The sequence below is a fragment of the Charadrius vociferus genome, unplaced genomic scaffold (assembly GCF_000708025.1).
Source record: "Charadrius vociferus isolate BGI_N301 unplaced genomic scaffold, ASM70802v2 scaffold105, whole genome shotgun sequence".
Taxonomy (NCBI): Eukaryota; Metazoa; Chordata; class Aves; order Charadriiformes; family Charadriidae; genus Charadrius; species Charadrius vociferus.
The window spans coordinates 2411053-2434895 of record NW_009648543.1 but is presented as its reverse complement, the minus strand read 5'-3'; the positions used below and the strand labels follow the sequence as shown (position 1 = coordinate 2434895).

Sequence of the window (23843 nt, the reverse complement as noted above, 5' to 3'; positions counted from 1 at the left end):
AACTAATGAGTTCACCAAGATGAACAGCTCATTCTTCACCATTTCAGTAGCTCAAAGAGAGGCAGCAGTCCCAAACAAATTTCAGCATCTGCATCAAGCCACAAATTTCTCAGTGTGGCATAGCCTATGTTCCATGCTAGTGTAAAAGTAGCATTTTGTGAAGCAGCAAAAACAAGAACAGATATAGACAAATCTAAATCTACACTTAGATCCCACTAAAACAGAGTTTTCAAACAAAAACTCCTCCCAAATTCTTCCCTTATGGAGGAAAGGATGCCTCCACTTATCTGAATGGACTACTAGACCCAAGGGAAGGCAGAAGAGTTTTCCCAGGGAAATTATGTTTCAGGATGGAAGTTGAAAGATGAGGTTAGATGATATGTAGGACATCTGGAAGCAGAAGATACCCAATGTTCATGCTTCTTTTTTGCCTTTTCATGGCAACTCCCTCTTATAATCAAAGGCACATCCTTGTAAATGCTAGCAAAAGTCAGGACAAAGGTTAAGCCTGATACACGTATTTGAAGAATCAAAACACTCTCCGAGCATATAACACTTTAAAAACAGACTTTAAGCAAGTGGGATTTAAAAAGCAATATAAATGAGCATATTTGAGAATTGTGCATTTCTGCATAGGTAGATGCTGGTTAACATAGATAATGCAGCAGCAATAACAAGTAAAAATGTGCTACTTCTCCCAGACACCAGTTTGTACTCTGTGTTATTTTTTAACAGCGCAGATATGGGGAAAAACAACCATACCTGAAATATGAATTCTGTATAAAAAACAGCATTTCTCTACCCAAGGTGGTTTAATAAAAACCTCCATCACTAACCAGTCACAGAGAATTAGTATGTGTGTGTTTTTGCAGCTGACTCCGGCAACTTCCAAATAGGAAATTACTACAACTTCGGAGACCAGTTGCAAAATCTTCAATTTGAAGGGAGTTATTGCTGGCAGAAGACTTTGTATCACTGTAGTGTCTTGACTTTCATTGAAATTTTGCCTGGGTACAAAGTAAGGAAGGCCCTAGGAAATTGCTATGCTGGATTTATCCTGTGGGAGGTGTGACCAAGTAAAGATCTCTGGATTCAGGTCTCAAAAAAAGCCTCCTGTGCCAGGTAATTGAATGTCATTGCCAACATCAATATATCTGCTTCAGTGAGAATAAAAACTGTTTATTTTCAAATATATATAGATACATACTGTATTACTAATCAACAATAATTATTTTCTCTGGGGTTAAATGAACAGGTTAAGAGCACAGAAATATGTAAAAAAATCAAGGAACCATTTCAGTGCTTTCAGTAAAAGTCGAAAACTAGGGTATTAAAACAGATTCAGATAAGTAACATCTTGAAAATATATCACAGTATCTTACATCTAGTCGAAAATTCTCATATCCCACATAAAGGCTCACAAAGGGGGTCAGGCTGGTATACATATATTTGGATTGAAACTCTCATTCATACTTTTACAACTTTCTTTCATATAAACTTCCAACGTATTTTTACTATTTCTCTCTCTATAAATCAAGTATCACTGATGCACTTGTCATATATTCTGCAGTTAGAATATAACTGGAATAATAATTTCAAAAAACAACCTTTTTTGAGAGATCCAACTGCATGTCATAGTGTTCTGTATTAAAAGGACCACGGAAAAGGAAAGAACCTGTTAAGATTCTCATCCTTTAAAAGAAATGAAAAGAACAGCAAAAGAAGAAAACAACAGAAGGTTGTCTCTTCATATTTTTTTTCCTTAAATCAGTGTTAGGGAATGTTGGGGGGAGCTTCTCCCCCCACCCCCGCCTCCCCCTACCCCTCCCCCTGCTCCTTCTTGCTCTTTCTTTGTTTTTCTTTCCTCTGTGGGAGAATGCTATTATACAATAAAAATGTCTTTTCAGTAATTTGTCATCTGCTTTGAAATCATTCCTTTCAATATAACCTTTTGTTAAAATCAGGCAGAAGAACGCATCTCTTTCCGCAGAAAGGCACAAATTAAATTTCTTCCTAGTACACACTGGATGGACGAGTTCTACTGACAAATTGCACTACATGAGCATTAATACTTACAGTTGGAAGATGAAGATATTTGACATATCATACTTTGTGGTGTAAAAACTAGTGCACATTATCACTTTCATATTCTAAAGCTCAAATTTAGTATCTCAAGATTCTCCTAAAATGGATATCATTTGACAAATGTTAAACTTTTTACTTTTACAGAACTATTCTTGCCTACTCATTTTGTGTGTGCTAAAAGGGAGAAAGCAAAAATGCATTTTTAAGATATGTTGACTTAGAACCTAAAATTTTGTCTTCTTTTCACCTACTCCAACATCACCTATGAAGTGGCAATGCTACCATAACCCTTATTGCCAAACAATTTCATGTTATTAGAAGTCCTGCATAAACACAGACTTCAAGGTTGGACTTTTATGACTACCCTACATATTTTGGTAAGTCTGAAGAAAGTTTACAAACCTACTTCTTTACAGAAAAATGTCCCTCTGCTTTTGGTGGTCAGATATTTAAACTACCTCTCATGTCCTGAAGTGCAGAAACCATGCTGCTAATGCCTATATTTGTGCGTATAAATCTCTAATCTGTCAACCCAGTTCCCCATGAATAGTCTATTTAGGTTGGGTTTAAAGCAGTGGGAAGTCGACCTACACGAGAGAGTTCTCTTGTAAAATGACCGGAGGTCAGTGTTATTATCTCTGTAGGCTACCAATGGTGCATTTGTTCCACCCTATGTATGAGTCATTCATTTATAATAAGCTCCAATGCGCTTTGAAAGTGCTGGGAGGGATGGGTACAGAAGCTTATCTTCTGTCAATTGGCTGAAGCATAAGACGACTCAAAAAAAGAGATGTCCTCAGTATTTAACTGTTCAACTAGAAGATGATTAACTTTGTTATAAATAAATCAGAGATCTTACACGCAAATCCCAGTAAAAGTATGCTCTAATCACACTTTCTATTCAGACTGCCACTTTGTTATATATTTCCTTCTCTTTTGAAGTTCTCATTGTTTATAAATACCTACTGAAGATGCATACTGTCAATAGCAGCTTCCCATTAAAAGCACAAGTACATACAAAAGCTAGTTTAAGCAATTAGATTAAAGTACAACTACATTATCAAGATGTGATTTTATATCCCAGTGTTTATCTTTCACACATAAAATTTAAATAATCCAAATAAAACAAGCTCAATATTCAACTGAAAGTAAATTATGTAAAGATTTAGGTTCAGAGTTTCCAGAGAGCCTACAGGATTTAGATGCAAAAAAACCCCATACGGTTTGAAGAGTGGAACATTTCTCTTTTATAGGCTTCTTGAGGGAGTGAGAGAAGAAGGTGAAAGGAAAACACAGTAAAACAAAACCATTTCAGAATTCCTGCAACCACTGACATTTGTAAATGGCTGTCGAATTAATGCAAAAAAAATTATTGACCTACTCAACATATTTGTATAATGCATTTACACACTAGCTTAATTCATAGTTATTTATAAATTATAATACAGAAGTGTTATTTAAATATTTCATACATTTTTCTTATTATGCGCTCTTGTCAATCTTGGAATCCCTTAGACAATTTAGCTGCTGTTATTTTTTCCTAAGTTACTTCATCTCCCCGAGGCCTCTCCTTAAAAGCCTTTCCACCTGTTCTCTTTATAAGATGTGGCATTTTTAGATGGTAGACCATAGAACCAAAGGGAAGTTAGTTAAGACTTTCTTAATACAAGAGACAAAGGTGTCAAGACAGATAAATTTCTGTGGCTTTGTCTTGAAAAGATACAGAACAATACAACTTGGCAGCTTGACAATTCTTCCAGGCTTTGTTTACTGTTCTTGCAACATTCACAGTAAATGAGATCACCAATCAGACAAGGTCAGAATATCATGCTATCCAAATGCTGGATAAAATATAGCACAGAGCATGCAAAGTGAATGTCATACATCGTTACAGAGGAGCTCAGATTACTGTTGGCATACAGTACCATGCATCAGTAGTAGTACTTGGATTTGATGCAACATTTACTATTTGACAGACCATCCCAAAATAACTGCATATATAATTTATTTAAATAAGAAAATAATTTTACTTATAATACTAAATAATGTTCTGGAGCCGTGAACAGAAAGAGTAATCATTTTTTGGAGTGCAATAGCAGACATTACAAAAAATGGGGTTTTTTTCCCATCACACAATAAAACATTTCTGAAACCTATTCATGTCCTTTCCAGGTTATATGATGTCTACTTTGAATTCAAGTACCAAATGTGGAGTCATTTGCAAAGCTGAAACAGTAGAATACAAACAAGGGGCAGAAAGGTCAAAACAGGCCTGACATCTTTACAGGTCTGTCTTCTCAGTGACAGATTTCCCAAAACACACTGTGCTTCTTGTTAAGCAAGTGTCACAAGTTCCTGTATTGTCTTCTTCCAAGGTGTTAAACAGCTATGTACTGTTTGATAAGCTGTCATCACCCAACAAATGTTAGTAATAAAGAAAAAAATGCGCCAGCTTTCCATGACAGCACTATAAAACACACTCAAGAGCTTTCCCCTAAATTCACTATTTGATAAAACTACAATAAAAAGTATAACTGTATTGAGGTATCTCAGCCCTTCCCCAGAAAAAAAGCAAAAACCAAACTGTAATGCGCTTAAAGTGTCACTGTAAACTAACAGATCAATCAAGTCAGTTTCTGCACAAACACAAAACACACTTACCACACACGCATCTGTTTGAATGGCACTGATCTACCCAGAAAATGGCAACAATTAGGGGAAAAAAACCCTTCAAATTATTATGGTAAAGGCTCTTCTTCCACAGCGAACAGCTTCATTTTTTAAATAAAAGATAAGTTAGAGAAGATCTACCTACGATCTGTGATCGGCCTATACTACTACGTTGCCTTTTCGCTGCTCCTTCACCACCATGCTGTCCTTGTACTATTTCTTTTACAGAATACCACCAGTATCTATAACATTTTGATATGATCTGCCAGAAGTAGAAGTTTAAATAGTCATTAAGTGTGTCATACACTTCACAAACACTTCTAAATCGGTATTACATCTGACAATCTTTCTACCACTGAAGCAGTAAAAAGTGGGAAGGAGAGCTGAATTTCTAATTAATTCCATCTTCCCATATTAGTGATTAAAAACATTCATGTATATGAATAGTGTTTGCAAATCTATTTTGCTGTTGATGTTGTCTGGATAAAAAAAAAAAAAATGAAGGGACATCTTTAAAGAACTGTATATAGATACACCCACTTCCTTACAATAACTACTTTCAAGTGTATTATAAAATTAATTTGCATAATGTTGGACCCAGGAATAATGAGGAGTAATGAGGACAAATAAGCCTTTCCCTGAAGATGATGATGACCTACTTACTTGCCATTTAAGGAATTAAATTCTTCTTTCTGCAATACTTTCAAACCCTTATTAAACCTAGGAAACATGAAAATTTCCCCTACAGCCAGACATTACTTTGAATGAAGTACATATTGTGATTTTATGCACATTATTATGTATTTCCACACAATAAAGTGACATTATTTTTAATTTTCCTGGTTTCAGTTTATTTAATTGTAGGGGTAGAAATTAAAAGGAAAAAACAAGGTAAGAAAGCTACCAATCAAATCTCTTTTTCAAACACTAATTTGTTATTCAAATGTATTATGTAACTATAGATTAATTTTAAAATATTCCATTACGAAAGTGAAAGATTTAATTCATCTTTTGAAGAAAATGAGTGATTAAAAGATAATTATTTTCTGTATCATGACCCCACCAAAATACGTAGGTCACATTTATCGTAGGAGTTGTGTATGATGACGCAAAGTGAAAGATAATTTGGGGTGAGGAAATTGCGCAGCAGGAACAGCTGAACTCTAAAGAAACTCAATACTTCTGTCACACAGATGCCTTCAATGATAAACAATGGCAGGAAAATAGAACCCTAAATAATATATGAGCAGAACAGATCTCCAGCAGAAAGATGTTGGAGGTTTTCTGAGACACTAGTGGTTCTTTAAGAAATATTTTCTGAGCCAATGATCTTCCAAGGTGGCAAACACATGTTTGGTAATGTTTTCATTGATTTGAATAGTTACCCCTCAGCTCTCTGTGTCTCTGTGTTGCTTTACAGCTACAACTCCTATCCTTCCAAAAATCTCACCTAAAAACCCTCCAATTCCTTCCCTTGCTCATAGCCCTTTAGGAGCTTTAAACCTGACACCCAGTGAGTGAACAGTGATACCCTCAGATATCGCTCAACAATGTGGTACAGATCCAAACAAAAATTAGCAACTGTAACCAGACCGATCTCTGCTGGCTTGGTCTGACCATACCTCCCATGAGCACTCCTGCCACCCAGAAGCAAGCATGGTTAGTTCTCCTCCTAACAACAGCTGCATGGAGCAGGCTGGGGATGTGTTCGAGGCTCTGTATTGTAATCTCAGGCCAAACTGATAGAAATCCAGACATTACGAAGACCAACACATCAGAATCCACATGATGCTAAAGCCTGATTCAAGTGGACCTAAGTTGAAAACAATGATAAAGTGGCAACTACTGTTTAACCAATATCTTCATTGTTTAGTATAGCTAACAGGGTGTTCATATATAGGTAAAACAAAAATAAGTCCATTTCCCTCACGAAGGAGTTCAAAATTCAGTTAGTAACAATATAGCTAAACATTCTACATAAACCATAAAATTGGAGATATTTCATTCCTAACATGAAACTGCTTTAAAAAATTGATTCCGCATTCGTAACTCTGGAAAATTCCTACTATCTTCACAGGGTGGAGTTCAAATCCCAAGTGCCGTAACTGAATTTTCTTTTCATGCTCATGCCCTGATTTATTGTGGATATTTAGATTTAATATATTTTGGATAAAACAGTATCACCTCTGTGAAAAAAAAAAAAAACAAAACCAACCAAACAACACAGGCACCTGTTTTCTTTATCCAAAGTCAGAGGTTGCAAACTCTGACATTTGTGGGAATCCACAGGTTTTACATCTTAAAGCAAGCACATCTTTAGATATTCTGGGGTAAAGATCCCTGTTCATAACCCAGTCTCCTGGTTCACACCCCAAAGGAAAAATCCCTTTCCAGAATTAATTATGGCAATCCTTTCATTCCTAAATGCATAAACTGAAAACATCTTCCTGAAAAAGGAAATCCCTTTTATGCATCCATGCACCAGCATCAAAATAGTACAATGCTGAACAGTTATCCTTTGTCTTCTTTCATTTCAGTGTAGTGGATCTGGTGGTATTCCTGCACGGGGAACTCCTTAGGTTGAGCATGAACTCAAAATACCTCTTCATGTTTCCCAATCACACTAAATACGTATGTCAATATTCAAAAAATATGGCTATGATTTTCTCCTTCAATTTACACCCCATGTAATTGCTCACGTGTACAAAATGGAAGATGCAAACCAATTTTAAATTACACTGCAGGAAGTAGCCTTTAGACTCAATTGCAGACACATAAGTGACTTCAGAATGGTTACAGTATTGGAAAACAGGGCTGAGTTCTCCTGTCACTATCTCACTTTTGGGGATTTGTATCTGTATAGTTCTTTGCTGCCTCTGTGGGTTTAAGTTCTTCAGGCCATTGAAATAGCTAAAAACATTTGATTTGTCTAAAATCAGAATGCACATTTGTAATCCATATAGTAGGTGTGACTGTTACAGAAGAACTGTATAAACAGTTACCTTTTTGACCTATTAACCCAAGACTATACCCCAAAACCGACTTTAAGCAGAACTTTCTAATGAAACCCAGTGAGATCTGCTTACAATCCATGGCACAGACACGGCTTTTTGACAATGCACCCCATCAGAAACATTTTTGTCTGTTGTGCATAGAGAGTTATTCTACTATACAGAGAGTGCTAAAATACAATTAACTCTTTAATGCTTGGTTAGATATCACACTTAGTGTTACAAAACAAAACCTCCAATTTCTGTTTTGGGACAGATCATGCTTCTGTCCTCAGAGAGCTTCCCAATTCTTTGCAGGCACTCAAAAGTGGAAAACAGTCATAGCTCCCACTTCCAGCTCAACGCTTTCCTTACAACTCAATGAGTGTATGGAGACAAGGGCGCTTACATCCTTGCCTGTGTGCCTCAAAGACAGTGGCCTTCCATTCAGCACAGTATCCTCATCTACCCAAGTACATTCTTATACCTCCTTCAATATTGTGGTAATGGAGAAACTCCAACGTAGGTCACTTGAAAGCACAATCTTGCCTTATGGATGGATATAAAGCTTGTTCAAAGTCAGTATTCCTTATGTCAGTGGGTTTTTAATAATGCCCTGGGTCTAGTCAAGCAAAACTCCTTTTAAAGTCAAGGCTAAGATACAGGCATGCATGGTTTTCAGGCTCTGTCCCTTAGCTTACAGTAGCTTGAATATATTTTATTACTACATTAAAGGTCAATGCAAGTACATTTTGTCTTCACCACTTAACTAGAGCTATATTTGATCTAACTCTGCAGTTGTCTCCCACAAGAGGAGAAAAGGACCATACATTTAAACAGACTATTACAGCCTGTTTTGCATCAAGAATTAATTAGGTTAATGAAATGTAATTTAATAAGACAAGATTCTGATCTCAACTGCAAAGTTATAAATTTTGTACAGATTCTCTGACTTATGGCAGCTATTAAAATTCCCAAATAGTAATTCATGGAGCTGAGCTTAGGGAACTAAGATTGTATTTGGGAAATCAAAATCTCAAATACACTTCCATGTTATATATTTCCCTCTGTATACAGAATACAAAGTTATTGCAAGATGAGAAAAAAAAACCTATGTACAAGGTTTGAACAAAGTGAGTGATGAGAGACCTGGGAAAACTCTAAAGATTTAAAAGGATAAATCTGTTGCTTGCTTTCAAACAGATTTACAGCTGATTTTCCTTAGTCTTAGTAGTACTGTCCGTCTTTACTGTCTGACCACTGTTGCTCCATTGATGATTGGCCTTCTGCTAGATGTTACTTAATCAACTGCTTTCTAGATGACAAAAATTTACAGTTGATTAGGCTGCATATCTCTGTTGCTATTTCAAAGTTTCTAGGAAGGGATTATTTTTGTGCTCAAATACCTCTAAATAAAGGGTTCTGCAGTCTGAATATCCCTGGATTCTGAACAGTGTTCACTGAAGCAGATAAAGCTAAGTTAAAGAAGCATTTAGTGTTTCAGCATGCCAGCTTCAATAAATATCTGTCGGGTATGTGTGTGTGCGCGCGCGCGCACCCATGCACACATTTCTCCCTCCAGCTCTAATGTATGTCTGTATATAGTGTAGAGTATGCAGACTTAACGTCTAAAGCCAGCATTTGCATTTTTGAGACTGCTATGCTATTATCCTCAAAGCCAGTGTTGGCACAATTCACTCATTAATGACAATTTTGTGTCCTTTCTCTGTGAAAGAGGGCTACTTAATCTTCGGCTGGTTATGCTCAGCATTGGCTCAGTTCGCTCAGTATTCAAATTTCAAATAGCACTGTGATCAGACTTGCTTACCTCCATTAGCAAGTGGACCAGACAAAATCAGCCACAAAAGCAAGCTCCAAAAGACTCAACCTTTTCTATAAACCCATGATGAAGATCAATGAGAAACGCAGCAGAATTCTGAATCAATGAAAACCTGGGGCACGGGGACAGACAACCAGTATGATCCTTTCCTCCCTACCTATCATAAGGGCTCTAGCAGTGGTGATAATCCTTTAGCAGAAAAAAAATGATCACACAAAACGGCCACAAAAATGATCAGAGGGCAGAGCACATCTCCTATGAAGAAAGACTGAGACAGTTGGAGTTATTCAGCCTGGAGAAGGCTCCAGGGAGACCTTATCGCCATCTTTCAGTACTTAAAGGGGCCTTGAAAGAAAGATGGGGACAGACTTTTTATCAGGGCTTCTTGTGAAAGGACAAGAGGTAATGGTTTTAAACTGAGTGAGGGAAGATTCAGACCAGATAAGGAAGAATATTTTTTTTTTTTTTTTTTTTTTTTTTACAATGAGGGTGGGGAACACTGGACCAGGTTTCCCAGAGGTCGTAGATGCCCTATCCCTTGGAAACATTCAAGGTCAGGCTGGATGGGACTCTGAGCAACCTGATCTAGTTGAAGATGTCCCTACTTATTGCAGGGGAGTTAGGCTAGATCACCTTTAAAGGTCCCTTCCAACCCAAACCATTCTATGATTCTAGGAGAAATGAAAATAACAATTCTAACCATTTGTTCTAAAGACAGAAAGTTATCAGCAGGACCATTCAAAGTGAAGGCCGAGCAAAACAACTTCCATCAAGCCCTGTGGTCTGTTCTTTAAGACAAAAACATTTAAGTTGAACAAACCGATAAACAGTAAGGGCTGAGAAACCAAAACTAGCGTCTGGGAAAGAACATATTATTTATGTTTCACAGTACCACCCAAAAATAAGTTAACAGTGCTTAAAGTAAGTTTCTTCCAGCAGCAGGTTATTCCACACCTGCAGGTTTACTTACCTATGGAGAATCTAGCTGGTAACACAGTATTAGACTGGAAGGATGACTGACGTGATGTAACAAGGCAACTGTGAAGAATATAAACTTTCTTCATTTCCACTGATTTCAGTGTCCCATGTTCTAATACAACTAGTTTTTTGATACCCAAAAAATAAAATATGATATTTACAAATATAGAGTGATACCTCAGAGGATTACAGAGTACTGTAAACACTGTTTGGATTTTAACTCTGTTTATTTGTCAATTCTCAAAGCCCTTAGAGAACAAAGGGATTCCTGTCATCACAGCACATTTATACACTAATACTTTTGTATAAACATACACACTGAATCACAAAGTTCTTTCTTCTGTTTCCCCAAACACAAATATCCAGAAACTTCAGTCAACCTATTTCTTAGCTAGTGCAGCTTAAATCATCTAACGACCACGGGTCTCTCAGCCCCCCTATCATTTCATAGATGAATATAAGAAACAAGTCAAATCATCTATAACAACGTAAGCAATCAGTATTACATCTGCCTTCTTATATGCCTAGGATTATTTTATCCATTTAGCACATCAATAATCTGACCAATTCCTATTAACTCTATTCTATTAATGGTTTTACCTTATTTTTTTACTAGATGAAAGAAAACCACTCTGTCTAGCAGATCAAGACAGAATTTTTTATTCATTCTTTCTTTTTAGCCAAAAATCAAAACACCCATTTTCTCACCCTCTCATGGGTGGTACTTAAATGAGGATAGATTGACAATACCAAGAACCACTATTCCTCTTGAATTTTTACAAAGCTATCCCTATCCTGCTGGATACAAGCACAAGCTTCACAAGCTTTCTTGTGTAAATAACAGTGGCTCAACATACTTTCCAGCAGAGATGTGAGTTTCCAGGCTAAGAAACCTGGAATGTTCCAAGCTACTTCAGGCTAATGATCTCTCAAATGCACACTAATATGTTTGATAAAAGTCTCCCAGCATGTGTGCACAGAATGCTTACCATAAGAATGACACTACTGTGGGCAGGGCAAATCGCTGACACCATTTCAGACTGAGTTAGATGCTGGAGGCACAAATTAAAACTGTGAGCTTTCATTTCAGTGGGCTTTGACAGATGGAAGAGTGCATCAAATCTCTAATTGTTTAAACCATTAACTCATCTTTCCACCTGCATTATCTTTGGAAAGAGCTCAGCTGGAAGCCTGAAACAATTGCTAAAAGACTGAATTCAGGAGTGTGCATTATTCTGAAAAGAAATCAGAGTTGTCTTTTTGAAACAGTTTGTTTATTTGGCTGCAGCTCTTGTAAACTTACTTATCTTTATTTTCACATTTTCCTCTCAGTTCTGAAAACTCAAAAAATAGCCTTTCAGCTTTTCTGCAGAATCAATCAATCAGGGACCCCTGCCTTGGCTGCTGGGAACAAGAAAGTTGTACTGCAATTCACAGTGCATTATGATGATCCCCCATTTATCTCCAGCCCTTGTAAATGCCACTGCACATGCAGTTCTATATTATGCCTGCTGGTCTTTTGACTTTCAGTTGCTTACAAAAAGAAATACTTGTATAAGGAGCTGTAAAGAAAAAAAAAAAAAGTTATCTCTACTTGACAAACTCTCTTGAAATGCCTTTGCCAGTCATTTTGCGTGTCGTTCCCCCACCCCCACCCCCCCGGGGGCTAAAATACATTTTTCTCTAAACTAGCATCAATGTAGGGCACTTTGTCATTTCATGTTACTTTCACTATAGCGTTCGACTCTTACTGTTGTTTTTATAGGGAAGCACCTGTTATGTGCTCAGCACTTCCAAGTACTTGAGAAGAACAGCCTCGGAATTATGCAGCTGGCGTTGTAAAAGCATACTGGCAAAATGGAGCAAGAACACCAAATGCAATGCATTTACATACAGTTTAGCAAGACTCACTGTTAATAAAATGTCATAAGGTGGTGGGCTTTTAAGGACAGAACAGGAGCTTTGCGAATGACAGTAGGCAGGAGTCATTTTGGGCTAAGAAAGAATAAGTAGAATAGATGAAAACACAGGGCTTACAAATATGATTAAGGGACCGGAGCACCTGCCATACACAGAGGCATACACAGGCTGAGAGAGTTGTAACTGTTCAGCCTGGAGAGAAGGCTCAGAGGGATCTCACCAATGTTTATAAACACCTGATAGGAGGCAATGAAGAGGAGGGGGCCAGGCTCTTCTCTGTCATGCCCACTGGCCAGAGAAGAGACAACAGGGACAAATTAAAAAAAAACAAAACCAAACAAAACCACAACAACAACAACAAAAAACCCAACAGGAAATACAAAGACTTTTTTTTTTTTTTTTACTGGGCAAGTGGTCAAACACTGGAACAGGCTGCCCAGAGAGGTTGTGGTCTTCGTCTGTGGAGATAAAACCTGACTGGATGTGGTCCTGGACAACCTGCTCTAGCTGCCCCTGCTTGTGTAAAGAGGTTGCACTACATGATTTCAAGAGAGCCCTTTCAGCCTAAGCAGTTCATTGACTTCGGTAGACCTGTAAGAAACAGGCAGATGGGCATACTGAATAGTGACCCTAGTGGCAAGAAAGAGAAAATACCACATAAAGATTTTCAGAGGGTAAGTTAAGGAGAGGAAATGTTTTAAACAATTATGTAAAGATTTTGTGAGAGATGAACTCAGGGATTGTTTTGCTTCAGCCATTTTGTATGTTGACGACACGAGCAGGGCTAGAAAAACAACTCCTTAAAAGGAAAAAAATGTGAATCAAGTTTGTGATAGGCTAACCGGTTGTGAAAGAACACGTGCCCTAAAGTACCAAACCGATGGGAAAAGGGGACAGATCTTGGGCAATCGGGGGAGGGCATAAATACCTGAAGTTTTGTAATTAAGTGTGCTCTTTTTGAGATGCACCCAACTCAGCTGACTCAATTATTTTGATCATGAATAAATTTTTATCTTTGCTTTGAAGACTTTGTCCTCTTTACATTTTTATCTGTGAGCGAGTGTTTCTCACAATTTGAAGGTTAAGTCCAATAGCAAATGTGAAGTCAGTGCGGGAATTCAAAACACAACGTAAGAAAAAAGTATTGCCATTGTACAAAAAGAGCAAACTTCCAGTGCAACATTGTTGTCTTTGAAGTATTTGAGTCATCTTTGCAGACCATTTTATTGGGCCAGGCTCTGATAGTCTTTCACAAATCAATTAGTACCTTGATCCACACACGTGCTAGCAGGACGTTGATCAACAAATTTAATGGTTACTGTAATGCTTTAGTTCAAGTGGATTACATAAAAGGGAAGTTACTGGTCAAAGTAAACAAGAGGAGGGAAACAGACCCTTCACCTGTCTGCAGTCAGTATATGTAGTCAGTGGGTTCATATGGACAATAAAAGAATTCAGTTGGGAAAATGGGTACATGTTTTCTGCTTTTCTCCTGAACCCACGAAGGAAACCATATTTCATTTTAAGAAGCAATATAATGAAATTGCCAGATAACAATATCTGTACGTAGGATAAAAACAAGCATACTATTTTTTACCCTTATGAACATTGGGAATTTTAAGTAAAGTTGTATAAGATGAGCTCCAGAAAACACAAATCTAGTAACAACTTTATCTGGGCAAAATGTTTCTCTCAACACTGAACATGCATCTTTCTACTCAGAAATTCTCATTAATGTCAATGAGAATTATGCTTTCAGAAAGAGCTAGAATCCATGCAGATTTCATTATGTGACTTTTATTTATAAAAGCTATCTTAGAGAATAAAAAGGAAAAAATGTTCTGAGACCTACCACTTTAACAAATGATAAACACATCCCTAACAATGCGTCACAAATGTTTCTCAACAGCAGAACTAGACATTTTAGACACTCTGTATATTCAACCAACCAATTTTAAACACTGACCTATCCTACCCTTCCCTCCCTAGCAGCTGCCACTACATTCAAAAATAATAAAAAAAAAGGATTGCTTTCTTCTACATATTGTCATTTAGAGGGAAATTTTCCGTTATTAATGAGGCCTACAAATGTGTACCAAAGCCAGCGGACTACCTGTGTTGGAAACAGATTGAATTCTTTAATAATAACTCTGAAATAACAGAGTAGATTATTGTATGTCCTACAAGATCAATACATTAAAGACACTATTTCTTCATTTATATAACCCATACCACAGAATGCTTTAAATTAATTACTTAGGTAACTCAGAGTATGAGATATCATAGAAAATAGGAGTAATAGGAGGGGGAAAAGGAGGACTCAGCCCAGAGCGGATTTTAATTTGCATACCTATACATGTAACCTGTGTCAAAATATTATTTCTTTTTGCTTTTAAAAACAGCCTACAGATGATAGGCATGAAAATATTTTTAATTGCAACATAAAACACCAACGGCCTGCTATGATTCAAGACTGAAGTCCAAATTGCGTAAGTATACTGGATCTATTCAATTCCAGTTTTAGCTGTATTCCCCCAACCAGACAGTACACTTTGGAGAGTTTCTAATTTACATTTCTCTGCTGGGCCAGCTGTTGGCAACAGGAGCTGCATTTTCAGGTAGTTATGTATGTGGAAGAAAAGAAGGGAGTGTCTACTTGTCTGGTTCTCCCCCCAGACAAACTTTTGACCAACGTGGTGTCCAGGAATGAGTAGAAGTGACTGAGATCCAGGTGCTGGTCCAATGACTGTGTGTGAATTAAAAATGAGCCCAGCCCAACCCAGCTCATCTTTCTTTTTCTCTGCCTCTGCACTTTGCAGCTCCACTTTCTCATGCTGTTGTCTATGAGCCCACTTCCGCATTACTCAGCGAGTCTGACAGGCGGCCAGTAATCTACTGATAAAGTAAAAGAAATGCTAACTATTAACTTTCATTACCTAGACCAAATCTGAATGGAACCTCAGGACATAAAGTAAGTTCTATACCATGTAACAGCAAACCTAAAGCTCTGATTTCTAAAGAAAAAGCCCTCAAATTTACAAGACTCAGCTTCATGCTTAATACAGGAAAGCTTAATACAGGAAAGCTTAAAAGAACCAATTTCAGGACCAAATCCAAGTTACTTGATTAATATTCACTGTTTTTATTAACATAGCACATACCAATGTTGTCACATAAAAATACAGTAGCTTGTGCATACAATAATTCTCAAATATTATTTTAATTCTAACCAACAGTATCAAAAACTTTTCTCCTGGATAAACTGTAGAAAAATGCTTAAACTTAAAATAAAAATAAAAAATCTTCAGTGACAAAGTGTATTTTTTAATGGACTGTAAGAAATTGAAACACACCAGATAACTACTGTAGATAGAGGGCTAAAAAAAAAAAAGTATTTGTTCCATTCAATTTCTAATAAATATTCTTATTCTTCTCAGATTAATATGAGATTTTTTTAAAAAAAAGAAAACCAAATACCTACCGTAAAGTAGCATTGAGAAGAATGAACAGACTCAAAAAGAACAAAACACAAGAAAAAAGAAAGGCAAAACTACAAAATACCATGAAAGGCATAAGCCCAAAGAAACAGAACTATGGACGAAGTTAGACAAAATTAAAAAAATGTTCGTTACAAATCTATTTCCAAAGAAGTTCCCAACAAACTTCACTGACTCCAGTGCCAATTTTACCTCAATACACATATTTACAGTGGAAGCCAACCAGCCAGTTGATAGGATCCCAAGAAAGCTCTCAGTCTGCTTCAACTCTGTACAGATAAGTAGGAGTGCATGATGGCAGAAAATAAAAAACCATGGGCACCAAAAATGACAATTTATTTAATGATCCTGTAATTGTTCTGATTATAACAGAGTATTTTTAACATATTGAAATTACCTACCTCATATCAAAACAGGGCAAGCATTCAAGAGCTCTCAAGTTTTATCTTGTAAAAGAGACCTTTGGAGAGATCTTATTAAATTAAATTACATATAAAATCACTGGTGTATATTTTTCTGCCCACAGTCACGTGGTTATGACTTGCTCCATTAAAAGAAAAAAAATTTAAAAATTAGCCATTTAGGATGTATGTAGCAATCTACAACTGTTCCTGTGAGAGCTACAACCATTTTAGTGCATTAGATTTACACCTCCAAAAAATTAGTAGTTCTCAAAGGCATTCTTCTTCAAACTAACAGTGTTGTCTACACTTGTATTAGAGGGCAATGGTACAATAGCTTGCATTAACTTTAGAAGTACTTCACTAACTAAACAAACTCGGAAAATATTTTATCAACAGTTCTCTTCAACTATGACTGGGAGGGATTCCGTGGGAAGCTTCCATAGAGGATAAAGGAGTCAGCAAGTGCTGGGAGTTTTTCCAGAACGCTCTCCTGGAAGCACAAAAACAGTTCAACCCCAATGAAAGGTAAGGGAAGAGCAAGAGACCACCTTGTCTTAAGTGCGAGCTTCTAAGTCTGCTCAAAACGAAAAGCATAGCAGAGATGGAAAAGCAGACAAACACCTGTTGAGAACTACAAGGGCATTGCCAGGGCATGTTAGAAAAGCAAAAGCTCAGCTCAAACTGAAATTTGCCAGAGATGTCAAAAACTACAAGAAAGGGTTTTCAGCTATGTAAACAACAAGCAGAAACAGAACAAAAATATTGGCCCGCTGTTAAACAGGAGAGGTGGATTTATCACCAGCAATGCTGAAAAGGCAGAGGTTCTCTACACTTTCTTCACCTCTGTCTTTACCAGCACTGTTGAGCCCCAGGCCTTGGGAACAAAAATCCAGGTTGATGCAAACACAGACCCACCATCAGTGAAGGAAGAGTCGGTATGCAAACTATTACAGGAGCTTGACCCCTACAAATTGATGGGCCCTGATGTTATCCTCCCAAGGGTGTTAAGAGAGCTGGTTGACATTGTTGCAAGGCTGCTCTCCATAATCTTTGAGAAGTCACGCAAAACGGGGGACATCCCAGAAGACTGGAAAGCAGCTAACGTCACCCCCATCTACAAGAAGAGCCAAAACGAGGGCCCAGGAAATTAGTGGCCCATCAGTCTTACTTCGGTCCCTGGGAAAGTTATGGAACAAATCCTCCTGGAGCCTATCACAAGTCAAATGAAGCACGTGACTGGGAAAAGCCAGCATGGATTCACCAAGGGCAAACCATGCTTGATAAACCTGATCACCTTCTTGGACAAAGTAACCTGCTTGGTTGATCTGGGGTGAGCGGTGGACATTGTCTACCTGGATTTCTCCAAGACTTTCGACACAGTTTCCCAGAGCCTCCTGCTAGAGAAACTGATGTGTTATGGTCTAGACAAGAGGTCTGTGCCGTGGGTGGGGACCTAACTGACAGGCCGCACCCAGAGGGCGGTGATAAATAGCTCCTTTTCAAACTGGCAACCTGTCAGAAGTGGGGTCCCCCAGGGATCAATACTGGGTCTAACTGTTCAATATCTTCATAAGTCATCTGGATGATGGGATCAAGTGTACCCTGATGAAGTATGCTGATGACAGCAAACTGAGTGGGGAAGTGGACACTTCAGAAGGGGGAGCCACCCTGCAGGAAGACCTGGATAGGCTGGAAGAGTGGGCTATCAAGAACCTTATGAAGTTTGATAGGACGAGGGGAAATACCTTCAAAACTGGAAGAGGGTAGATTTAAATTAGATTTTAGGAAGACATTTTTCACTCTGAGCATGGTGAGCCACTGGAACGGGTTGCCCAGAGAAGCTGTAGAAGCTCCATCCCAGGAGGTGTTCAAGGCCAGGCTGGATGGGGCTTTGAGCAACCTGGTCTAGTGGGAGGTGTCCCTGCCTATGGCAGGGGGGTTGGAACTCTATGATCTTCAAGGTCCCTTCCAACCTAAACCATTCTATTATTCAACAAAGGCAAGTGTGAAGTCTTGCCCCTGGGAAAACACAATCCAGGAGTGCAGCACAGGCTGCCCAGCTGGGAAGCAGCTCTGTGCAAAGGGACCTGAGGGTCCCAGTGGACAACAAGCTCAATAGGAGTGAATAGTGTGCTGCTGCGGCAAAGCAAGCCAACAGGATGCTGCATTGCATCAACAAGGGCATCACCAGCAGAGATAAAAAATCATTATCCCACTCCACTCAGCGCTTGTCAAGCCACACCTGGAATACTGTGTTCAGTTTTGGTCCCCACTATACAAAAAAGATGTGGACAGGCTGGAGAGGGGCCAGAGAAGGCCCACAAAGGTGAACTGGGAAGCCTGCCACATAAGGAAAGGCTGAGAGAACTGAGCTTGCGTAGCCTTGAGAAAAGAAGCCTTAGGGGACACCTTATCACCATGTTCCAGTATTTAAAGGGTAGCTACAGAGAAGATGGAGACTCACTTTTTACAAGGAGCCACATGGAAAAGATGAGGGGTAATGGGTACAAGTTACTCCTGGGGAGATTCTGACTGGACACAATAGGAAAATTTTTCACAATGAGAACAATCAGCCATGAGAATAATCTCCCCAGCAAAGTGGTGGATTCCCCAACAGTGGACACTTCTAAGGTTCAGGGGAACAGGGTGCTGGGCCATCTTGCCTAGACCGCATGTTTGCCAAGAACAATTGGACCAGGTGATCCTTGAGGTCCCTTCCAACCTGGTATTCTATGATTCTATGAAAATAATAGAAAGATTACTACAGTAACTACATGATCTTTTATTGCTGTATCAGCTACTGTCTGATACATTGATGCAACTTCCAAATAGAATTTCTCCACTGTGCATCAGATGCAAATACTTGTGCAAACAATCGGTGCTTCTGTGTTTCAAAGTCCCCCCACTAACAAACTAGCTGGATGTTTGCTATCATCTGCATCTTGCCACAAATTACCTCAAAAAGCTGTGTTACTAAACACCACAGCCACAAAATAAAGGTGGACGCTGTCATTTGAGATATTTAGCACAATCGTACTCCTATAAAACTCCTCCACTAAGGTGCTGAGAAGCAGTGAAAGTAAATTGCACTTTTAAAAGGTTAGCTCAGTCCCCTGCATTGCTTTGAAAGTTTCAGTTAGGTAAGGCAATTGTTTGACTCTGCATTGCAAAACACAGAAAATCAAAGCTTGCCTGAAACAAGATAACAGTCTGCTAATATTCAGTTATGGTAACCATTTGACAATTTCTTTTTCTAAATATGGCAAAGCTGCTTTCTTAAGGAAAACTTATTACCTTCCTAGGAGAGAATGAAAACATAAGGTAACATGGCTGTAAAGTATATGTTAAGTAATTTAAAATTTAAACTGCTGTTACATTTTGTATTATAAAATAATATTCATTTGTAGCATTCTTACACTGATTTCAAGGGTTTTTTTAAAGGATGATGAAATTTCATTGCAGAAGTGCAACCCTTCGCAGCATGGCACAGATAATAGGAATTGTTCCACTCTCTTCACAGAATCACCGAATGGTCAGGGTTGGAAGGGACCTCTGGAGATCATCTAGTCCAAACCCCCCGCCAGAGCAGGGTCACCTACAGCAGGTTGCACAGGACAACGTCCAGGCAGGTTTTGAATGTCTCCAGAGGGGGAGACTCCACAACCTCTCTGGGCAGCCTGTTCCCGTGCTCCACTACCCTCAAAGTAAAGAAGTTCCTTCTCATGTTAAGATGGAACTTCCTATGTTCAAGCTTGTGCCCATTACCCCTCGTCCTATCACTGGGCACCACTGAAAAAAGACTGTTCCTATCCCCTGGCACCCTCCCTTTAGGTATTTGTAAGCATTAATAAGATCCCCCCTCAGTCTTCTTTTCTGTAGACTAAAGAGACCCAAGTCCCTCAGCCTTTCCTCATATGAGAGATGTTCTAATCCCCTGATCATCTTTGTAGCCCTTTGCTGGACCCTCTCCATCATACCCCTGTCTTTCTTGAACTGGGGGGGCCCATCAATCATATATTGATGTTATTGTGACCAACTGTTTTATTTTCCTGTGATACAACAGTCAATAACAAATTGGTCAATTTCCAATCCCATTCATTTAAATGTAAACTAGATCAGTGAACCAGTAATCTCACTCTTTAAGTATAGAGAAGAAGTTGCCATGTGTTAAAATTAAGGGTTAGCACCAGCATTTACATAGGTTACATTATTAAAACAATAAAGAACAATGCTACTTGGATTTAATCCCATTTAGAGTACAACCTTCACAGAATAAACACTGACGTTAAAAAGCCTAAGTTATGGTACAAATACATTTTCAGGAAGATTCGGCAAAAATACTACCGTCACTATTTTCAGGTAAATTACCAATGGATGCATCTTCCATGACGTTTACGAACAGTCAGCACTAGAATGTGGAATTCCACTTTGACCCACCAAAGCTCCCAAATCATTGTTGCTTCTATCCAAGCACCATAGAAAGACTCTTGCACAGGAGAATCAGTTGACAATTAGCTCACCTATCCTCTAGGCCTTCAGGGTTAATCTGCTAGGATAGGACAGGGCATCGCTAGAACCACTGGGATTTGTATCAAGATTTTTTCAAAGAAATTCAGTATCAGGCTAAAAATTAAATACCCAAACTGAATGAAATGTTGAATATTGGTGTTCCTCGCTGCTATTGGAGAAAGATTTGAAGTGATTAACAGTTTTACTCTTATGAACAAAAAATACTGAAAGAACAAAAATGATTCACCATTTGTTGATAAGCACAAAATTATATTGGTTTCACTAAGCTTAGTAGTTATCCTCAAACATGATTCCTGAAAGAGTAAATCACTCAGTTTTGATTTTTGATAGGTAGAGGTTTCCAAATAAAATATAAACAGATGCTTCTGAAAACAAGCTAAAATGAAAAGTGCTTAATCTACACACAAGAGATCAAAAGCAACTAAGTAACTTAAATGAGAGGGGGGAAAAAAAAGGACATACCTTTGAACACTGTTTATGATTCTGGCACCAAGCAAGTGACCCATTGTTCTGAAAGACAAAAAAACCCATGAATATTAATATTTCTTTAAGACTACACATGATCACCCTAACAGGTTTAAACAGAATTCAGCTTCCAGTTCTGCTTAGAGAATGATGTTGTGTCACAGCATTAGTACCAATCCTGACTCCAACTACCTTGCGTTGAGTAAAAGGCTCAGGCAAGTGTAAAGTGACCAGAGAAAAGTTAGGAAAGCACTTCATCAAGCAAGGCTGGTGAAAAACTGACTTAGGTCACCTTTTAGTCCATCTTTGTCAACACTTACTATCAAACATCAAACAAAAGGTAACGCCTTTATTTAAGAAATTGATATGGATTGGTAGTTATTCATGAAAGGAAAGCCCATTAGTCACATTTCAATATTGCACAATACTTAAAATAAATTATCAAGGAAAGACAATGAATGGCCTTGAAGTAAATGGCAAATTCAATTAAATGTGACGTGAGTTTACCAAAAGTCAACCATGCCAGTTTTATTTCACATTTTTGATAATAAAGTGCATTTCCCAGATGATGAAACACTATAGCTCTCATTTATCATGACTGCAGTAAAACAACCAATACAGTATCCCAGGCAAAATAATAATTTAAGCTAAAGGAAAAGAGAACATGATGAGAAGAGAAAAATAAATATGAAACTGGCACAGGGACAAACAGCAACCTGCTGTTCTACTAGAGGATCTTCTGAAGGGTCAACTTCAGAAACAGTATTTCCCAGTAAACAAAACACATCTCAGCAAAGAGAAGTGTGTGTTTCTGGGATTAACACATGAGACAAAATATTAATTCACTTTCTGTATAATGAAAGATTGAAACAACATCAGGAAGACCTCAGTGAGTCTGTGGACTGAACACAAGAAATGGGGCAAAACTTACAACACAGAGTGCGTGTTCATGCACTTCGGAACTTAAACATATATATTTCTTCCATAATTTATAAGCTCATACTCCAGAAACAGAACAGAAGATGATTCTGATAAATTTCTTGTTCACAATCTTACTACGGTGGTGAGTCTATGAGGGAGTAATAGGACGTCCTTTCATATGAATTAGCCAAGGTATTTCCGCTGGGATGAATTAATGTGATTATACTATGCCTTCACCTTTGGCACTGACTATAGATCTGAAGTCGGTCTACATCGAAGCAGAATTCAGGTAGGCCAGAATCCAAGGGACTAGCAAGATTATACTTTTTCTTTTTGTTTTTCTTTGTTTGAATAACGGGAGATGTAAACAATGGAATAATATACATACATACATTGTTATGTATAAAATCACACAGATATAGCCAGAATTATTCTCTGAATGTACAACAGCTACAATTCAGAAGCAGAAATAGATACATTAGCATGCATTGTAACCAAGCCAACTAGACCAGTTTCTCATAACAGCAGTGCCCTGTTCTGATCTCAGCAAAGTTTATAAGCTTGAATTCAGTGGCTTGCTACCACAGCTATGAAGCCTACACTTTGAATCCCTCTTAGGAAACCTTTGAAGAGATCACGTTTGTGCATGTCTTCATAAACGTACATAGCCATGCCTTCACACATGCTCCCAAGATGTGGCCAGTAGGTCAAGGGAAGTGATCATCCCCTCTGCTCAGCTCTGGTGAGACCCACCTGGACTACTGCATCCAGCTCTGGAGCCCCCAGCACAAGACATGGATCTGTTGGAGAAGGTCCAGAGGAGGGCCACAAAAAATGATTGGAGGGATGGACCCTCTTCTGTGAGGAAAGGCTGAGAGTTGGGGTTTTTCAGCCTGGAGAAGAGAAGGCTCCAGATACACCTTATTGTAGCCTTTCAATACATAAAGGGGGCTTAGAAGAAAGTTGGAGACAGACTTTTTACAAAGGCCTGTAGTGACTGAACAAGGGGCAATGGTTTTAAACTGAAAGAGGGTATACAAAGATTGAACATAAAGAAGAAATTGTTTACGATGAGGGTCGTGAGACACTGGAACAGATTGCCCAGAGAAGTGGTCAATGCACCATCACTGGAAGTTTCCAAAGTCACATTGGACAGGGCAACCTGATCTTGTGAAAGATGTGCCTGCCCCGAGCAGAGGGTTGGACTAGATGGTCTTTAAAGGTTTCTTAATGCTTTAAGGATCCCTTCCAACACAAACCATTCCGATCCTGTGATTCTATGACTGAAGATTGTTCAAATCACATACTCATAGAATGACTGAGTTTGGAAGATACCACTGGAGGTCACCTGATCCAACCCCCTTGCTCAAGAATGGACACCTACAGGTGTTGCCCAGGACAAGGTCCACATAGCTTTTGAATATCTCCAAGGTGGCAGACTACACAACATCTCTGGGAAACTTGTGCCACTACTCAGTCACTCTCACAGCAAAAAAAAAAAAAAAAAAAAAAAAAGGGTTTCCTTATGCCCAGAGGGAACCCC

General features: G+C 38.4%; 1 protein-coding gene across 1 annotated transcript in view; it reads right to left on the bottom strand.

The window, feature by feature from the left end:
- The window catches only part of KAL1 (Kallmann syndrome 1 sequence), a 131609-nt gene that overhangs the window by 93726 nt on the left and 14040 nt on the right, over positions 1 to 23843 (bottom strand). Inside the window, exon 6 of the mRNA XM_009885964.1 lies at positions 21377 to 21440. Coding sequence (XP_009884266.1) covers positions 21377 to 21440 — 64 coding nt within the window. The remainder of the gene's footprint in view (positions 1 to 21376; positions 21441 to 23843) is intronic.